This window comes from Giraffa tippelskirchi, chromosome 6, assembly GCF_054371585.1.
Source record: "Giraffa tippelskirchi isolate mGirTip1 chromosome 6, T2T-mGirTip1v1.2.pri, whole genome shotgun sequence".
Classification (NCBI taxonomy): Eukaryota; Metazoa; Chordata; class Mammalia; order Artiodactyla; family Giraffidae; genus Giraffa; species Giraffa tippelskirchi.
In genome coordinates this window covers 175,502,202-175,522,041 of record NC_137280.1, presented here as the reverse complement: position 1 = coordinate 175,522,041, position 19,840 = coordinate 175,502,202, and the positions used below count along the sequence as shown (strand labels likewise).

Here is a 19,840-nt window from a genome sequence, read left to right as displayed (position 1 = left end):
CTTTTCTCTCCTCCTCCTTCTGGGATCGGTTTCTGGGGCCAGGGTTCTGTTTCCTTGAACATGTAAATCCTGCAGCTCAGCTCAGTTCTGATCAGCAGAACAAAAGGCCTGGAGGGCTAGAGCTGCGGGCTCCTTCCTCTTGGAGCCTGGAGTGGGGATGGCAAGGGGCTGGTGAAACTATGATTGCTCCAGAATGAATGTCTTTGCTCTGCATATTTGCATTGAAACGGGTTTGTATATGCATGTATACAAGCATGACTACATAGGTGGTCTGAAATACTGTGGAAGGATCCAGAAATGATTTTGCGTGAGAATGATATGTATGATCCAACCAGTCCATCCTAAAGGAAATCAGTCCTGAATATTCATTGGAAGGACTGAGGCTGAAGCTGAAACTCCAAAACTTTGGCCACATGATGCGAAGAACTGACTCATTTGAAAAGACCCTGATGTTGGGAAAGATTGAAGGCAGGAGGAGAAGGGGACGACAGAGGATGAGATGGTTGGATGGCATCACCGACTCAATGGGCATGAATTTGAGTAAACTCCGGGAGTTGGTGATGGACAGGGAGGCCTGGCGTGCTGCAGTCCATGGGATCGCAAACAGTCAGACATGACTGAGTGACTGAACTGAACTAACTGAACTGATATGTATATAGAAATATATGCTAGATGAGTGCTTCTAAATTGATATGTTACTGAGCAACTTTGCAATATATTAGTCAATGACATTTTTGACAAAGGAACTAAAACTGCCTTTCAATATCCCATTGCTGTTCATTCTCACGAGGACAAAACAGAAATCATGAAAATAAAGGTCAGATTTGGAGAGGCGTGTCCACACTCTTTGAAAGAAAATTAGAACATAGTATCTTTAAGGTCAACAATATGAAAGACAAAACGTAAAAGCTTGCAAAATTTTTTCTTGTTCTTAATTCTCATTAGACTGAGTACTCCAGGATAGAATGATTGTTTTGTCCATCACTGTAACTGTAGCACCTCGTATGGAGCCTGAAACAGCAGAGGTGATCATGAAGCAAACAGTGCTGAGGCAGGAGCTAGGGGGACCCCAGTTTGGAGGGCTGGTTTCCCCACCATGAAGACAGGGAGCCAGAGGGGAGCTGCGCCCTGCCCACATAAAGATGGAAACCACAGCTTTCTCTTTGAAGTGAAAGACCTTCCCTACTATACTTGTGCAGAAAGGCTGTCTGAGTTCAAAAGGGAGGGGGTGTTGCCTCACAGTAAGAGATGCCGGCTCACCCTGAGGCCCCTTCGCTAGAATCCATCTTGTCGAAGAGATGTGTGCGCACGCCTGGACCCTGAGATACAGCAAATGTGAACTCAGGACCAGGCAAAGCAAGACAACTGGCTAAAGGAAACCTGGAAGAAACACTCCATTAAAGTGATTCAGACCTCCACCAGGGCATGCCTCTCTGCAAGCCTGTCCGTGTGTCTACCCACACATACTCTTTTCCTTCCTGCTTCACACGTCCCTTGCTTCACTACCTTCTATCTTTGCTGGAGTTCATTTCCTCAAAGCCGGGTGGACCAGGGCCTTGCCACTGGCCCCTGGCCCCTGCGGCTCTCGTGGCTAGGATGCAACACTCCCATGCCTCAGCCCGACTTTCATCTCTGGCCGGAAACCAAAACCTTGCTTCAAGGGATGCAACACTCCCATGCCTCAGCCCGACTTTCGTCTCTGGCCGGAAACCAAAACCTTGCTTCAAGGCACCGCAGGCGGAGGCCATTGAGATCAGTACACACTGGCATTTGCTAAGTAGCTGGCATGACGCTGTAAGCACAGAATCTCAGGCTCCCAGATTTTTTTTGTTATTGGTGTTATGTGGAGGAAGGAGCGTCCCACTCCGAGACCTTGTAAGGCTTGTATCTTTCAGTTCTTGAAGATCCTTTTTATTTCCTTCCTTCCCCCTTGCCTCCCTTCCTCTCCCCAACTCTTGTCCTCCTTTCTTACTATATTTAAATATTTAGATAAGCACTGCCCAATGCAAACATAACTGTAGCCACAAATGTGAGCAACGAAATTTAAAATTCCCCCATAGCCATATATCCAAAAAAGTAAAAAGAAACATAAAATTCATTTTAATAATTTAATATTTTATACAATATAAATTATAAATATAAATGAAGTTATAAAATAGTATCATTTGACATGTGGGCAAAATGAAAAAATTGTAATGAGATATTTTGCAGACTTTTTCTTTATCCTGAGTTTTCAAAATCTGGAGTATATTTTATGTATTCAGTATGTCTCAATTTAAAACAGTCACATTGCAAGCACTCAAGAGTCACGTCTGGCTATTGGCTATTGCGTGGATGACACAGTTGTAGACCATCTGAGTTAGAGTTCGAAATTGCTAACCATTTTATGAATAATCTATCCTTTCTTTACTTATTGACACATCCAAAATGACTCATTACTTATACACTGATATCTTGTAAGTATGCCCGGCACTCAATACACATTGGTAGCATGAGTGGATGATGGAATGACATTGCGATTTATTTTTGATGGATAAGATGTTAAAGAGCTTCAAGGAGGGGGAGGATTTAACATGAATGATACCTGCAGTATTGAACATGTGTTGAATCCCTGACAGGAGACCAGATACTTGATAAACATTATCTCCTGTACTGCTCACAGCATATTTTATGAGATTGACGTGATTACACTCTCTTGTACACAGCAATTGAAGCTTAGCAGCGTTTAGTAAGTTGCTCAAGGTTAGCATCAGAGTAAATTGCTGAACAAGATTTGAAGCTATGTTTGTCTGACTCCAGACAGAACCCTTCCCCACACCACACTGCCTTTGTAAGATAAGACCATCAGGTTAAAGAAATAGCCGAGAGAGGATGTACTCATTCTATCATGTCAGGAGAAAAACTACTATTGCTTACTATAGTTGCTGAAATGTTCTTTCTTATTTTAATAGAAAGAATAACTTAGTAGAGAGGAGCAAATATTCTTTCATTTTCACAAGTTTTACAATGAATTTCCAGAACATTTATTGGAAAGGTGTTTAGGAGCTTATTTTATATTCATTTAAAAAGAGAGAATATGACATATTCTATGGTTTTAAACATAGCAACTAAATAGTTTCACCAGGATAGCAGGCAAACCAAGAAGTCACCATTATTACAGTCCTTTTCTGAACCTCCTCTAATTACCAAAAAAATGTCCTCTTTAGATTGAGGTTAAAATTAGGATGCTAAATTAGATAAGTCTTTTCCTTACCTTTTCTGTAGGGTTGGCTGCCTGTTGAAAGCAGAAAATAATGCATTTTGTGCATATGTAATTATACAGATAATTGCCTCTATCATTTAAAAATATCATTTGCCAAAATGGTGTCTATGATTAATTATGTACATTTATCACTGAGTCGACTGGGGTACATTATAAAACCCTTTCCCTAAGCTCATGCATCTTTCCTCTCTTCTTATTTTTTTCAAGGTAGGTTGTTTAGTAATTCAAATTTTTTTGTGATTCCTTCAGCTATAATTCATGTACACAGGAGCCAGCAACTAATTTGCCCTCTGGCTGCAGAGGAATTGCTTTTTGACTTGGGACATCAAGGAACAAGGGTGATGATATCTAAGATCTCCCCTCTTGTATCATATCGCTTCTGAAACGGATATCCTGGGGTTGGGATCAGTATTTCCAGTACCACTTCTTCAGCCCCAAACTGTACATTGTTGGGCTTCCATGTCAAATCCTACCAAGGCAAGAAAAAATATAGCTAAAAATATAAAAATATATAATTATTCTGAAATCCTGACCTGTAGAACTTACCTAGTGTGAATATAAGGTAATTAATGACAGTAGCAGCTCACCGAGAACAGACTGTCTTTGATGTAAGTCCTCCTGAGGGCCTCCCAGCTTCTCTGTTCCGCTCTGGATTCCGGGAACATCCAGACACCTTGTCCTCTGACACCTGAGCCGAAATCCCCCCAGAGGCCAGAAATCGCCCTCCTCAGTCCCCGCATTACCTTCTACTTGGTCTGTATCACTCTTCAGTGTACCAGGTGCTGTGCTCAGTCGCTTCAGTCATGTCTGACTCTTCGTGACCCCATGGACTGTAGCCCCCCAGGCTCCTCTGTCCATGGACCCCCAGGCAAGAACACTGGAGTGGGGTGCCATTCCCTCCTGCAGGGGATCAGCCTTTGTGAGGCTCTGAACTGTCCCTCCCTCTCACCCCCGCTGCCTTTTTGCAACCCTGAGATCTGGCTCCTCCTGGAAAGCACAGGGGAAAACACAGCATAAAGTACCAGGGCAGTATTTTCCTTCCCTCACTGAGTGTATGTTCGTAGAAGACCTGCTGTGTGCAACGCTAAACTCTGGAGAGGGGTGAAGAGTGAGAAACCGAGAAAGGACCACACAAACACAGCGTCTCAATCAGAGGACAGGCAGTATGAAGACAGACCCGGTATCTGGGGTGAGTGGGCGGAGTCCTGCTCTGTTTTGTGGAGTCAGAAGAGGCTTCCCCTAGAAACCGGCATCAGAGCTGAGCCTTGAAGGATGAGGTCAGTCCAACAGGTGAGACTCTAAATGTTTCAGGGAGAGGGGCTGCATAAGCGAAGACCCAGAGACAGAGTGACGCAGGGCTTCTCTGAGGACAGAAGAGACAGTCAGTGTGGCTGGAGTTAGTGCGTTGGGGGGGATTCTGTAAGGTAAGGTCAAAGAGGAAGGCAAGACTCAGTCCATGCGGGGCTTGGTGGCCATGTTGAGAATTTTATCTTTGTTGCTTTTGAACTGTGGTGTTGGAGAAGACTCTTGAGAGTCCCTTGGACTGCAAGGAGATCCAACCAGTCCATCCTAAAGGAGATCAGTCCTGAATATTCATTGGAAGGACTGAGGCTGAAGCTGAAACTCTGATACTTTGGCCACCTGGTGTGAAGAACCGACTCACTGGAAAAGACCCTGATGCTGGGAAAGATTGAAGGTGAGAGGAGAAGGGGATGACAGAGGATGAGATGGTTGGATGGCATCACCGACTCGATGGGCATGAGTTTGAGTAAACTCCAGGAGTTGGTGATGGACAGGGAGGCCTGGTGTGCTGCGGTCCATGGGGTCACAGAGAGTTGAACAAGACTGAGCGACTGAACGAAACTGAACTGACGGGAATGCGTGGACTGGTGGAATGTGATGCTTCCCTCTGGAATAGATCACCCAGCTGCAGAATGGAGTGAATACTGGATGGAGGTAAGCATGTACGGCTGAGATTGGTTAGGAGGCAACCTGATGGAGAAGTTGAGAACCAGCTTTTTACTTCCCTTGACAGAATGGTGCATCCCTTGCCTTATCAAATTTGTCAGTGAGAAGTTCTCCTTTGGGAGATGATGGGGGTCTTTACCCCAATCCACAAAAGGAGATAAGCTGTGACTATGAACGTGTTTGTTAAAGATCCTGTCAGTAAAGGAAGAGAAGAGGGCTAGAGAAAAACACCTGTATTTCAGGGGTGGACGTCCATTGCACACACACTCTGTGCCTGCCACCAGGCTGTGAATCACTGTCAAGCAGGCAGAAGAAAGTGGTAAGAGGAAAGAAGAGGGACTCTGGAATGTGGAGAAATAAACATCAAAGTGGACAGCCTCGAGAAGGAAGGCTGGCCACCGGTTCAGAGTCTGCAGTGGGGGAAAGTGAGATGGATGCTGAGGAGGACCACTCTGAGTCCGTGGATTCGCCCCAGCCAGGGCGGCGCACGCTAGACCCTCGGGCCAAGAACCAGACTTGGAGGCATGGCCCGGGAGAGGCGCGGACAGAACCTCCTCCACCGGGAGAGCGTTTACCTCACAGGAATCTAAGGCTCGCGATGTAAAATTCCACTTTGTATCTCTTTAAACTCCACTTTGTATCCACTTCCTTGAAACAGATCTATTCCATCTAGGAAAGAGAGCTGTTTATTGTGAGTCCCGCCACGGCTGTCGGCCAAGAGCGGAGACGTCCTCATTTGAGTTTGACCCTTCTGGGCTCACGGCAGCTGCTGTCCTGCGCCAGCCCCTCCTGCTGAAAGATGGAGGTGCCCTGATGTTAAATCAATGTGGTGAGTGATGCGGAGGTTTGAGACGAAGCTAAACATAGCTTCCTTTGATTTTTCACCTTTTTCTTTTTTTTCTGGCTGGACACCACTTTAGAAGAAGAATCACCTCTGGATAAAGCACCTCTTCAGGTTTCCCAGTCTAACCAAATGACATTGTCCTAAGAGGATCAGAAGGGCCTGAAAGTTGATTGTGTTCATTGAGGGTTCCATGTAAAGTTTTTATTGAAGGAGAAAAAGACTCCCTGTGAAAAGCTGTAAAGCAGCAAAAGCAAACACTTGCGGTAGAGATATTCACAAAACCGTGGCGCCAATTACAGACTTAGCAGTAAGTAACTCAGTAAGGGAAATCAAAGTTGTGAAAGAATAACCTTTATTTGAGCTGAATGATCGCCACAATTTTATTTCTGATAATTTAAGAAGTGGATGTATCTGTTGTCTACTGCTGTGTAACAAACCACCCCAAAATTTAGTGGCTCAGAACGAGGACCATTGATTGAGAACAGGATTTTGGAGGGTGGGCAGTTCAGGCTGGGCTCAGCTGTGAAGCTCTTCTAGTCTCCGATGAAAATTTTTAATACCTGTTGGCCACTGCCAGTCAGCTGATTGGCACTGCATCTGGGGATCGCCAGGGCCAATGGGGTGAATGAGCGACCTGTCCCCCATCAACCAGAAGGCTAGCTTCACCTGGTCCAGATGGCCATCGGGCAGGGTTCCTAGAGGGGAAACTTGAGTGCCTCTTGAGATGTGTCTCAGAATTGGCACAACAGCCTTTCAGCCAAAGGATGTCCCAGGTCACCTCAGATTCAAGGGGTGAAAAAATGAGTCTTTATTGATGCGAGGAGTTATCTGCAAAGTTAAACTGTGAGGGAGACAGAATTTGGGACATTTTGCTATCTATCACAGATTCTGCATCATCTTTATCCTGTCTGAGTCACATATTGGAAGATAAAATGTGTAATATTTGAACAATACTTTTGGAAAAGGAAATGTCTTTATTTTTAGCTTTGATGGCAGTTTCCAACTAGGAGCTCCCTCACAGCAACCGGTTAGGATGAGATTGTATTGACAGGATATTTTAAACTTCTTTCTTGTTTCTGTAACCATAAACAAAATCCTCATGTTTTCCACAGTTGTTGGTCTAGGTGTGTGTGACGTAACCGGTCACAGACAAAGCAGGATTTCTTAATGGCAAGGAACACTACCTAGCTGCTGGCCTGGAAATCCTTTATAAAGAGTTCAGAATTGCCATTGGGAAAAGGGCATTTACTTGACAAATGGTGCTATTTCCATTTTTGTCTGCCCGATTTTAAATTTCCTCTTACTAAAATGGCAAATTCAGGCCTCAGAATGAATTGAACAAATGAAATACATAACTGGGAGACACACACTTCACCACTTCACTCTGTAATATGTAGACATCTTATGGATGCAAGGACATTTCATGGAAAGGGAGTTTTTAAATTACTTTGTATGCGTATAGAGAAAATAAAACTTTTTGATGTCTTGGCTCAACTGAATAGGATCTCACTTAATAGCCCATGTAGTACTTTAAGATGATTTATTATTATGCTAATATTGTAATGTAATATTTATTAAGCATTAGAAGTGTGCAGGATACTAGCTAGCCCACATAAAAGATCCTGATGGATTTCAAGGAAAAGGGTTAAGAAAGGCATTCTCCTAATCCATAAGGAAGGAGAGTAATTCAGAATCTAGCAGAACCAATAAATCCTATTTAATTAGCATTCATCATACGCCCCCCCCACACACACACACACAAGGTAGGCTAATGGAAATGGAGAGTGATAATCTCTGGTTAAAAGGTAGTCATTTTAACGGCACATTTTCCTCCCAGACTTGAGTTTAGAAAGAGTCAGTTCAGTAAAATATTTCTCATTTTAAAAGTTTTGGCCAATATTCTTCTGCATTATTATCTGATGTTCTAAAATCACAAGTTACAGTGGTTTCTATAGAGACCAGCTTTATAACTATTATTCCAAACTACAAAATGAAATGCCTTTAAAAAATTATACTCTAACTGTAACTTTACGACATCACAGTAAAATTTACAATGTTGGCATAAGATTTTTGGAAGTCTCAACTAGAGTTATAAATCTGCAGTAAGACGACAATTTTCCTAAAAAAATAAATAATATACTTTAAAAGACCATCTCTACCATGGCCAAGAAAAATGAAAAAAAAAATTTGAGACAGTTATGTAAATGAGTACTGAAAAAAAAAATCCACACTCCAAAATATCCCCTAACTGAGCCTTTTTATGTAAGAAAAAAAAAAAATGCTCATAGTTGAGGAAAGAGTTTCTTACTTTGCCACAATTCTATTTTGCTTAGCCAGTTTAGATCTGAGGAGAAAAAGTAAAGCCAGTGTCAAAAGGGGGCTTAGAAACAGCATTTCCTATTTCATGAAATCATGCCCACTGATTGAAAAATAAGTTCTGTCTCTTCCTATCCATATACATGCTCATAAACATGCTACACGTGTATAAATGTATATGTACATAATGGCATCAATTAAATTTTTTTAAAAAGATGTTCTTGCCTTTGGGGAGTCTCTAAACAAGTAAAAAAAAATGCAAAAGCACACAACTTACATGCTTTTTGGGTGACATTAGATGTAGCTAGTGGAGAAAAGTATCCTAATTATTAGTTTGCATACATTTGAGAAAAAAGCACAGGTTAACTTTATTTCTGAAAAAGCCACATATGTTCTTTTTATTTAAATAAGGGTATGCTGTAGGTATCTATGTTGCCATTGTCATAGAACAGATATATTATACATTTATTTACTTATTTAGTAAGTAATATGCATTCATGGTAATCTGAATTCTTTTAAGCAAGGAGTATAATGCTATTTAATCACTCACAAAGACCATTTTAAGATAGTTCACTTATGTCAGTTGATTGATTAGAGTTTCAGAACGCAGATAGATTTTATTTGGTGATTTTTATTTAAATATTTGAAGAGGGGAACTACAGAGCAATGAAAGTACATACATGTTCAAATAGTAAAGGACAACACAAATATTTCTTATGGGAATAATATCACCTACCAATTTCAGCTTTATAGTTGAATATTGGCCACATAGTTACATGGTATATATATACCGAAGACTGCTGCTGCTGCTGCTAAGTCGCTTCAGTCGTGTCCGACTCTATGTGACCCCATAGATGGCAGCCCACCAGGCTCCACCGTCCCTGGGATTCTCCAGGCAAGAACACTGGAGTGGGTTGCCATTTCCTTCTCCAGTTCATGAAAGGGAAAAGTGAAAGTGAAGTCGCTCAGTCGTGTCCGACTCTTAGCGACCCCATGGACTGCAGCCCACCAGGCTCCTCCATCCATGGGATTTTCCAGGCAAGAGTACTGGAGTGGGGTGCCATTACTGAAGACTAGGTAGTGAAAAATGATGTGGAAATTGGTTGAATCAACCAGTTCTTGTTTGCTTCTTTCAAAATTATATGTAAGCAATACACATTTGTAATACACAGAAACGTAATGTATATTTACATATGTGCCTAATCACTTGGTTTGGCTTTTTATCACAATGACTGCTCAAAGCTCGATATGTTTAAAAAGTTTGCTATGCAGGTCTTAAACTAAGTTTCAAAATGAACAACGCAACACATAGTCAATACATAAGAAATTCTACAAATGTCTCTTTAAGAGTAGTTCAGTAACTTGTAAAATTGCTTCTACTTATCCACAGGCTTCAAGAGAAGGGATCCTAGAAAATTCAAGATGGAAGTTGAAGGTCACAAGTTGAAGGTAGAGGCTTGGTACCTTATTTAGTAGAGGCTGTTCCTCTTCCCTGTTTTAGACTACACCCAGGAAAGGCGACTCCATCAGAAATAGAAAAGGAGCATTTCCTAAGGTCTGCAAAGAAAGCAAAGCTAGTGAAGAGTTCTTTCTAAAGATTCTGAGAAAGCTGTTAGAAAAGGAGGTAAAGAAGGGAGAAGACTTCATGAAAAAACTGCAAACAGTCTGCGCACAGCATAGCAGGGTGACAGGTTGGTGATGGAACCTGTGTTTCTTTGGAACGAATTCTGAAGTTCTAGGAAGACAGCAGGGTTAGCATAAATCACATTATGTGAGTCACCTGCTAGAAAGTTTTTTGTCTAGTTACTACTTTCTTCATCTTTGCTCTTGAGTTTATTTCCTTTACTATTTCTTCGGGGTATTAGTTCTAATTTAACTGCTATCTTCGACAAGAGTTGCTCAGTCTGTGAACCGTGGGGCTTGATTCACCAGCTTGTTTCATTTATTTGTCCGGACATTTGACTCGGTAGATTTCCACTTCTATCTGGCGGCAGCGAATACAGAAAGGAAGTCCAAACTAGTCTAAAAATGAAGACTAATCCGTATTTCAAAATAAGCTTTGCCCTGCAGTCACATCTAGGAGATGGTATTCTGTTTTGTGCCATGTGACAGTTATTTTTAAAGTATCACTTCATTTTGATAGTATCCTGAAATTCAGTTCTTGGAAGTATCAATGTTCTTGCCTTGATGGTTAGCTAGGACATTTCTTCTAAGTATGGAGCTTTTTTTTCTTGCCTGAAATGTTGAAATAGTTAAGGTAAAAATAAATTACCTAGATCAGTGATGCTCAATTTTCTATGTTGATTAAAATTCCCTGGGGAGCTTTTTAAAAATTATAGAAACCAAATCCCCACCCCCAACCAACTAAAACAGGGAGTGGAGGCTTGACGTGGATCTTTAAAAAAAAACCACAAAACTCCCAAGGTAATTCTAATTTGTAGCCAAGGTCAGAACACCCATCTAGATACTTCCTGGCCAAACAATAATAAATCAATGAATAAAGAGATTAATCCCTATTTGTATTTTAATTTGACGAATTGCTTCAGTGTCATTTGTTTTCAAAACACCAGTGCGCTTGTTTACCTGTAGCTTTAAATCCAAATATACTTAGAATATAGATAAACTTCCACAGTCCATTCTGAACCAACGTTTCAGGCGTCAGCTCCCTACAACCCTGTTTCAATCTTGTAGAACTCAGAGCATTCAAACATTCTTTGCACTTTTATTCTGTATGTTTTAGTTTCTTGCTGTTTTCTCTGACACACCAGCACCTTCTTCTATACTTGGCAAAAGGTGACTTATCTTGTAAACACCAACTTTTGGAGTCATTGCCTCTGTGACACTGAGCTAATCATAATTATTTTATGTAATGCTGATTTGTATAAATTCAAATCACTTGAATATTTTCCCGAGGAGACAAAGCCACATTATCTAATGATAAGTATACTTCACAATATCTCTCTTCAAACTTCATCTATGTATGTATCCATCATATTACTACTTACTTAGTTCAATATCAGTAATTACTTAGGTATATAATCCCAGAAGGAGGCATTTAAGTTTATGAATTATTTCCCATAGACATTTGAATTGTGTTCTGAACAGTTGCAAATTCCGATGGCTTTTGTTCCTACTCCTTGAATCATTTTAAGGAAAACCATAATGTAGGATTTCTTTTTCTGCTTAAAATAGGACTATACAGACTTAAACAAATTGGAAATATTTAAAATATCAGGACATCCATATTCTTTTGATATGTTGATTTTTCATATTTGCTTACAGTGTGTGTTTCAAATAGGAAATAAGTGGATAGAATTCCCTTTTCTTTACTCCTTTTGGCTTTACTGCCACAGGAAGCCAGCTTGCTAACTCCTGATACCTGATATTTCCCTGACTAAAAAGTCTCTCTGATGAGATTCAGCATTTTCCCCAAGATAGGAGTCGTGAATTCTCATCTTCCTAAAGATACATATGTCCCTTAAAAGGGTCCAGAATATTTCGTGCAAAACTGCCTCAGTCATAGGAACACCTATTAGAGCTCTTATCTGAAAGACTGTGGGTAAAATGCATCCTTCTTGCAACAGAAAAAAAAAGAAATAAGCTCATTGTAAAATAGGCCAAGAACTTGAACATCAGCAGAACTGGTGGGGGGGGGGAGGTTGAGTAGTAGAAGTGGGGAGATAACGTTTCAAATGAAAATTCGATCAAAAAAATTTAAAGCTTATCCTTTAGTTCCCTAGCTTAAGTTTTCTGACTTCTCACTGCTGGAATTCTGTGAAACATACAGATGGTCGAAAAGAATTTCTGTTGATGGTTTTGGATACACATATCTTAATGTGGGAAGGCGCTTGGTTTGTTAGGGTGGTCTGCAGCGCAATCTACAATTACAGGTTGCATTTCGTGTCTAGTCACAAGGGGACGAGTTACTTTTCCAGGACAATTTCAGGGCCTCTCTAGATGGGAAAAAATTCTGTAACTGAGAAACGACTCAGCTTTCAGGCAAGAGCCGGGGGCATCCGGGTAACCCCGTGTAGAGGGGGACTGTCCCTTCCCTCTCCAGCCTGTATGCTTGGTGGCCCCGGCGTCTCGGTCCCCCTCAGCCCGGCCGGGCCGCGGGCAGTAGCCCCACTGGGTGCAGATCGCAGGCCCGCCACCGGAGGGCGCGGGGACGCTTCCAAAGAGCTCGGAAGCGCCTGCAAATCCAGGGCGCGGGGACCGGAGCGCGCCGCAGGAAAGACGCGATTTTTCCCTTCCTTGGGCTCTTATGCACCAGGGAGAGCCGGCAGGTTCGGGAGCAGAACCAAGCCGCTTTCTTTCCTGGGATCAGCCCTTCCCACTAAGGCAGCGAATCCCCCGGAGCGTCAGAGAGACGGGACCCCAGCGGCCCCCCGGCCCCGCGAGGCCGAGTCTCCAGGGGCCGCAGCGCCGCGCGCCCCGCGCGCCTCCCCGGCGCTGCCCGCGTCCTGGGGCTGGAGGCCCGGGGGACGGCCGCGCATCGCTGGCGGCCGGGGTGGGGGCGGTGGGGGGCTCGAGGCGCTGCAGCCTTACTCGGGGAGCCTGGGGACGCAAGACGCGCTGCGATAATAAGAGAACTCCTTCCCTGCCCTCCATTTCTCTTCCTGCACCGGGTTCGTACAAAGCCTTTCTCCTCTGGGCAGTGGGCACTGAACCTACCTCGGAGCTGAACTAGGAAGGGTGTTTCGGGTGGGGGGGTGCTCCCTTGCCCCATTCAATGTCCTCCCCGCCGAGCGTTCGCACTGAATTGTAATCACTGATTTTCTCGACTTAAAAAAAGAGAAGTGTTTTCAAAGCATCACTTTCAAGAAAAGTCGCCCTTGCTGCCCACGAACCTTGAAATCTCTGGTAGGCAGAGGGGAATTCAAAGGCACCTGAGAGATGCTCGGGTCGCCAGATAAGCCCGGCAGCGCGCGTGGTGAAGACCCGGGCGGAGATTTACGAGAACACGTGGTCACTGTGGTCCCCCAGCCCTTCGGCTGCTGGGACTTTGTTATTATCACTCGAGGGGCTCGGAGACCGATTTCGGCTTTCCGGCTGCAGGGTGGGAAAACCCGTTCCTTTGTCATGGAAGAACCCCCTCGTCTCAGGTAAAGAGACGTCAGGACCATTCCGCAGCCCAGACGGGGGAAAAAAAAATGTCAGCATCCAAAGGGTTACGGGCGGCACAGCTGGGTTCGCGCGGAGGAGAGGGCGCCCGCGCACTCCTAGTAATTCAATTAGTCAGGTTTCTAGAAGGTGGGGCCCGGGATGGGGAGGGAGGGGGGGGGTAGGAGGCGTGGGGAAGGGAGATTAGGAAAACGCCTCTTTTCTCGTGGAGCAGACCAATCGGGTTGGATAGAGAGGGGAAAAAAAAAAAACCAAAACCCGATCTGTACGCAAACAGCAGGCCGGGGCCAGACTGGCTGCTCCAGCCGCTCCCCACCCCTTCCCAAGTAAACTGCAAGGGGTGGGGGGGTGGGGGCGAAGAAAAAAAAATCAGCCCACATGACCCGGGCGGCGGCGGCGCAGGCTGCAGGCGCCTCCCCCTGTCGGGCTGGGCTCCGCGCCGCACGCCCGCCCCGCGCCCCGGCCCCCGCGCCCCCGTCCACGTCCACGCGCGCGGCCCCGAGCTCCCGCGCGGCGGCGGCGGCGGCGGCGGCTGTCGGCTTTACACGCAGGTCATTAACGAGGGGGCGTGCCCGAGGAGATTTTTTTTTTCCCATAAAGCATTTTCGCTCTCTTTCCCCCCCACCGCCCGTCTTTTGCAAAACTGACTTTTGCCCCTTCCCGCTCCTCGCCAGTCTCTGCAATCCCTCCCGGGCTGTCCGTGCCGCCGCTGCCGCTGCCGCACTCAAGTTTCTTTTCCCGCCTGGCGAAGGTCTGGGATTCTCTGGGTGGTTCTCACACCCTCGCTGCTGCTGCGCCCGAGGAGGGAAAGAGGAGCCGCTGCTGGAGGAACTGGAAGGTTTTTCTGATGTAGTCATCGGGGAGGTGCCACGCGCTCGTGCGCTCTCTCTTTTCTTTCTTTTTTTTTTTTCCCCCTCCTCCTTTGGCGTTTCCAACTGATTGATGCATCTCTACAAGTTGCAGGGCTTGGGGTGGAACCAGTCGGAGTCGCAGGGACACTTCTGAGAGCTCCCCCCAGCGCTCTCGGCCCCGCAGCTGGGGGCTCGGTCTGGCTCCCGGAAGGCGATCGGAGACTTGACGTCGGCCGTTCGGGAGTTGGAGAGGTTCATCTGCGAGGGGTCGTTTGCCCTCCCGCCCCCGAGCCCCACCGCTGGGTTGGCATCGCCCCGCGGGTCTCGGCATCCCAGCTCCGCCCGGCTGGCTGGTGCGTAACCTCTGCTCTCCGCGCGCCCTGGTGCACCCGCTCCCGGCCGAGGAAGGCACGCGCGAGGGGTCCCTGGGACTCAGCCCGCGGCCGGGTGTCGCCTCCCGCCGCCGCCGCAGACGGACTCCGCCGGAGGGGGGTGGGGGACCCTCCCGAAGACGCGGGGAGCCAAACTTTTCTTGGAGGTTTGCGAGGCAAGACGGCTCCTCCAGAGCTCCGCGGCCGCTCCCCCAGCTCCAGGACGCCGGCGGCGCTGGCCGCTCCGTGACTCCAGATCCCCGCCCTTGGCGTACCGCCCCGCGCCCGCCGCGCCTGGGACTCCTCCGAGATTTCCAGGGCTCACCCGGCTCCGAAGCACCGAGGAGGCGGGGGAAACGGGGGGTCCTACGACTCCCCGGGACCGCAGGCGCAAAGCCCCCCGTCCCGCCCCCGCGCCATCCGCACCGAGCTCCCCTTCTGCAGTTGCCGCCCCCCGTCCCCCCAAAGGCCGCCAAAGTAACTTGGAGCGAAGCGGGGCGCGGTGCCCAGGGCCCCGGGCGGCGGCGGAGCCGTGCGCAGCCCGCGCCGCCGCCGCTGAGCCGGGCCCGGCGGGCCGGTGTATGTCTCCCCGCGGCCGCGGCGCGCCCCTCGCGGTGACTGCGCAGCGTGCCGCCGCCCGGCCGGGCGCGCACCGCCCTCTGCCCGGGTGACCGGCCCGCCGCCGCCGCCCGAGACCCAGCTTGGCACCCCTTCCTCCGCCCCCGCCGCCACCGCACACACACACGCAAGCTTCTCTCCATCTTGCGATTCCCTTTTTCCTCCCGATTCCTCCAGCGGGGCTGCGAGTTTGCCTTGATCACCACCCCCTACTCCGCCGCCTGCTTTTCTTCTCGCTCGCCTCCCCCCGCTCTCAGCTCGGCGCGCGCCTCTCTGCTCTCGCCCCTCTGCATTTCTATTTATTCGTATTTATTTGGCCCCCGCTCGCTCGCTCTCCCCCCCGCCCTCCCTGCGTCCGGATCCCTGCTCTCTCCCCGGAGTGGCGCGTCGGGGGCTCCGCCGCTGGCCAGGCGTGATGCTGCACGTGGAGATGTTGACGCTGCTGTTTCTCGTGCTGTGGATGTGTGTGTTCAGCCAGGACCCGGGCTCCAAGGCCGTCGCCGACCGCTACGCCGTCTACTGGAACAGCAGCAACCCCAGGTAGGGCGGCGGGGGGTAGGGGGGGTGGATCGGAGAACCGGGGCTCCCCGGGCCTCGGGGCCCTGCGGACGGAGCGGTGGCGCCTGCCGGGGACCCGCGCGCCCTGGCCGGCCGCGGCGCGCGCGCTGAGTCTGCGTGGGCTCGGGCGCGGATCGCTTGGCAGGCGCTCGCGGGAAACGCGCCTCTCGTGGGCCCCCTCTTTGTTGGGGTGCGGCGGGGGAGCCTGGGTGCCCCCTGGGCGTCCCCGGGGCTGCCCGGACCCGCGGCTTCTGCGCAGCGCCGGGGAAACGCTCGGAAAAGGCGGGAGCTTGGGAGTCGAGACTTCGCTCTTGCACCCGGGCCGACTGGCCGGCGTCCGGATCCAGGCGCGCGGGGCTTGGGCGCGGAGAGCCTCGGGCGCAGCGCCGCCAGGAGCTCCCTCGTGAAGCCTGGCTGCGCAAAGATTGCGGGGGAGAACCCGCCAGAGATTCCCAAAGTGTGTGTGTGTGTGTGTGTGAATTTTTCCTTCCCTTTTCCCCCGATGCGCTCGGAAGGCGCACTGGCTGGGGGCAGGAAGGGGGCCTGGGAGGCGGAAGCTGGAGGTTTTTATTTTCCTCTTTTAACTGCGAGGAGAGCAGGCGGCCCCCCAGTCCGTCTGGTCTTGGCGCTCTTGGCGGTAGGGAGGACGCTCCCCCCTCCTCCGCCTCCCGGTGGGCGCAGGGGGCCAGAAAGTTTGATGGAAGGCCGGGTCACCGCAGCCTTGCGGAAGCTGCCCGAGTTGTCCGCACCCGCAGGTGGGAGCCCTGGGTCCGGAGGCTGGCGGCGCCGCCGGAGGCACGCGCGCGGTCACCTGGAGCCGGTTCTCGGGCGCTGCCCGAGCCCGCCGGGTACGCGGGCAAGCCGGAGACGCGCGCCCCGGGCCGCCCGAGCGGTCGCGCCGGCCCGCGGTCGCGCCGGCCCCCGGCCGCTCGCGGACGGTCCTGGCTCACAGCTCCGGGAAGTGGGGCGCGGGGGGACTTGTCCGTAGGGCCGGGAGGCCCCCTCCGGGTCCAGGGCAGGTCGCAGCTCTCCTTTCGCCCGGGCAGCGGTCGGCCCAGCTGGGCCCACTTTGCTCTGCGTCTCCGGGACCGAGGTCAGCTTCCAGCGGTGGGCGGTGGTCTCCGCGCCCGCCTTGGAGCAGGGAAACAGCCTTGATTATACCTACAACCCCAGCTTTTTTTTTCCCGCTCCCCTGGGTTGGAGTGGAAGTTGGGAGGCCAAGGAAAGAGTTGGCGGTCGCCGCGCGCGTGGGGAGAGGCGCTGGCTGGCGCCTTAGTTTTTCCTCGCTCCTCCGGCCTTTGTTACTTTGGCACCGGAGGGCTTTCCCCGCCTGGAGGAAGGTCCTTTTCGCTGCAGACAGGGAGATCTCCCAACTAGCGGTCCACAGGCTGCCAAACGGGGAGAGAGCCCCCACCCCCACCCCACCCCACCCCACCCCTGCTGTCCCAGGAAAGACAGTCACACCCAGGTAGCCCCAGACCTGATTGCAGCGCCTGGCCCAAGTGGAGACATCCCTCACAGTTTGGCTTAAAAAAAAAACATCTCTTGGAGGTGGGTGATGGGATGGGAAACTCATTTCTTCTCTGACATGCCACTTACCACTATTAGGAAAAAGAGAGAAGCCATCCTGCCAGAGGAGATGCCTTTTATTAAAGCTGACAAGAGAAATAGGGCGAGCTTTCCAGTTGTGATGGTGTTAAAAGCAAGTCTCATTATGTTGGTTGGTTTTATTCCCCTTTGGGCTTTATTAGACAGCATATTCGAAAGAGAGGAATTTATATTTTAAACTTTAGTGCCTTATTAAATAAAACAGCAGTGAAATTGGTTCGTTGAATTTGGGACATTTTGCTCTTGCTTGTCTTCTCTTTTCCCCAAACCAAACTTCACAGTGTAATCTTTTTTTCTTATGGTATTCATTTATTTGGATACGTGGACGTTCCAGTCGTCCTGGGTTAAAACAGAAAGCAATCAGCAACGTCCCCAGTCTACCCCTCCTTCTTAACCTGTCAAGCTAGTCTGAGTTAGTTTGAGGACATTTTATCTTAGGTTATCTCTGTTTTATGCTTTTGATACTGTTGTTTAGTTTGAGATTAGCACATTGATTTTTGTCACAGGTCATGTTTTTTAATAGATCTGCCCTGCCTGCGGAAAACTCTCTTGTTCAGGATGCCATGATGTCTTTGAAGCTGCCCAAAGTTAATCTGTAGAATTTTTAAATACCAAGAGTATTCTCCAGTCAGTGTTCTAATTTGAAGCTTGTGGAAATACTGTTTATTTGATCATTATCAATTTGATAATGTTTAAAAGGAAGAATGATGTACCCCCACCCAAGAGATTCAACTGTAACTTTAGTATTCTTAGGGATTTGTGACCGTGTTTGTCTATATGTGTTGCCGCAGTAAAACTTACTTTAAAAAGTAATATTTAAAAGCTAGGTACCGGTAGGCAGATTTATCTTAGAAATGTTGGTGCTTTTTTGATGAATGAAGAAAAGTCAGCTTGGATGTAATTTAAAAGTAGCCAAATGCAAAATAAGTAATTTAGAAATAAACAGCTTATCACAAAAGATAGTGAAAAAATAGTTTAGAAAATTTGAACAAGTCTACCAATTTAAAATTTTTAATGTTTTGCATTGTCTTTTTATCTATTGTTCTTATGTAAAGTAAGCTAGCCATGCCTTTTGATTGTACATGAATCCCATCTTTTAAGATTTTGCTAAATTAATAATATTATCAGAAGACTTCAGTCTTGTGGAAAAAAAGTAGAGAACTTTAATTGCAACTTAAACAGACTTAAGAGATTTTTCTCCTGGGAGAAAAGTTCAGTGGGCACATTAAGATGATAACAAGTGGATATTATGGCAAAATGAAGTCAATGAAGTATTTTAGCTTATACCTACGTACTTCAGTTTGAAATTAAGTTTAGAATGAAATTAAAATTAAGTATTATATCTTGATCACAAGGTTTAAATATCTTATTTGTAACTTGTGCAGTCATAGGAGTTTATGTGCTGTGTTGGGTTTCATTATTGAGAACTTTGATAACAGAAGTAGATCCATAGATTTAAGTTCACAGAGGAAAAAAAAATGGACAATTTATTTGCTGTTGGATAGTTTTGCTCTTAGAATCTGTCTTCCCAGGTATTCAATTCTGGGAAATAGAGGTTCACTTTTTAAATGCTAATAACTTTTTAATTTCCAGTGTTTATTGGGTGGTGGGCAACACTGATTTTATGTGTAGACATGCTACAAATCTCTAAAATAGCAACTGAGACCTATCAATCTGTATAGAAATATATGGTAAGATTTTTGTAAGTGCATATTTTAAACATTTGAAAGGTTGTATGAGTTTCACCTAAATAGTGAGAGTGATATTAAGATCCATTTAATGTTATGCTCTATTCTGAACTGGCCTGTTACTGAGTTTGAGTAATTAAGAACCAAGTCAAGGAGAATATAGCTATTTGTCCTTAATTTAATAATGTAAAATGCTTTTAAGTAACTTTTAAAAAGATTTTCAATAATAGAACTTTCTTTACATTCTCCCTTAGTAGCTATGCTAATAACGGTAGAGATGGCTCAGTATTAAGAATATGCCTCTTAATCTGAAACATGATATAAACAGTTTGATGCTTTCAAAGAAAATACTCAAACTGTGTCTACTGAAAAATTCTTGGATTCATTTGATCATTTATCAAAATGATGCTGGGACAATTAAATCTATCTCCTACTGGTTTGCATTAATGGATGGAATGGTAAAATAATACAATGTGAAATATAACCATACTTCAAAAGTACTGATTCTCTTCTCTTAGTTCTTTGCTTCTGTTAAAGTTTGAGAATCACCAATTTAAAATGTTATTCTCTTATGGGAAAAGATATCTCTGTAGTTCATCTGGGATTTTCTAAATTTCAGCCTAATAGTATGT

At 46.9% G+C, this 19,840-nt stretch overlaps 1 protein-coding gene and 1 long non-coding RNA gene across 3 annotated transcripts in view; both read left to right on the top strand.

Moving 5' to 3' along the window:
• The window catches only part of LOC145511689 (uncharacterized), a 40,854-nt gene extending 36,302 nt beyond the window's left edge, over positions 1 to 4,552 (top strand). Inside the window, exon 4 of the long non-coding RNA XR_014058056.1 lies at positions 4,327 to 4,552. This is a non-coding gene — a long non-coding RNA (uncharacterized LOC145511689). The remainder of the gene's footprint in view (positions 1 to 4,326) is intronic.
• An 11,119-nt stretch (positions 4,553 to 15,671) lies between these two features.
• EFNA5 (ephrin A5) overlaps positions 15,672 to 19,840 on the top strand; it is a 288,894-nt gene continuing 284,725 nt past the window's right edge. For both annotated transcript variants that reach the window (XM_081505333.1, XM_081505332.1), the window contains exon 1: positions 15,672 to 15,894. In XM_081505333.1, the coding sequence (XP_081361459.1) occupies positions 15,770 to 15,894 (125 nt within the window). In that variant the 5' untranslated portion in view covers positions 15,672 to 15,769. The remainder of the gene's footprint in view (positions 15,895 to 19,840) is intronic.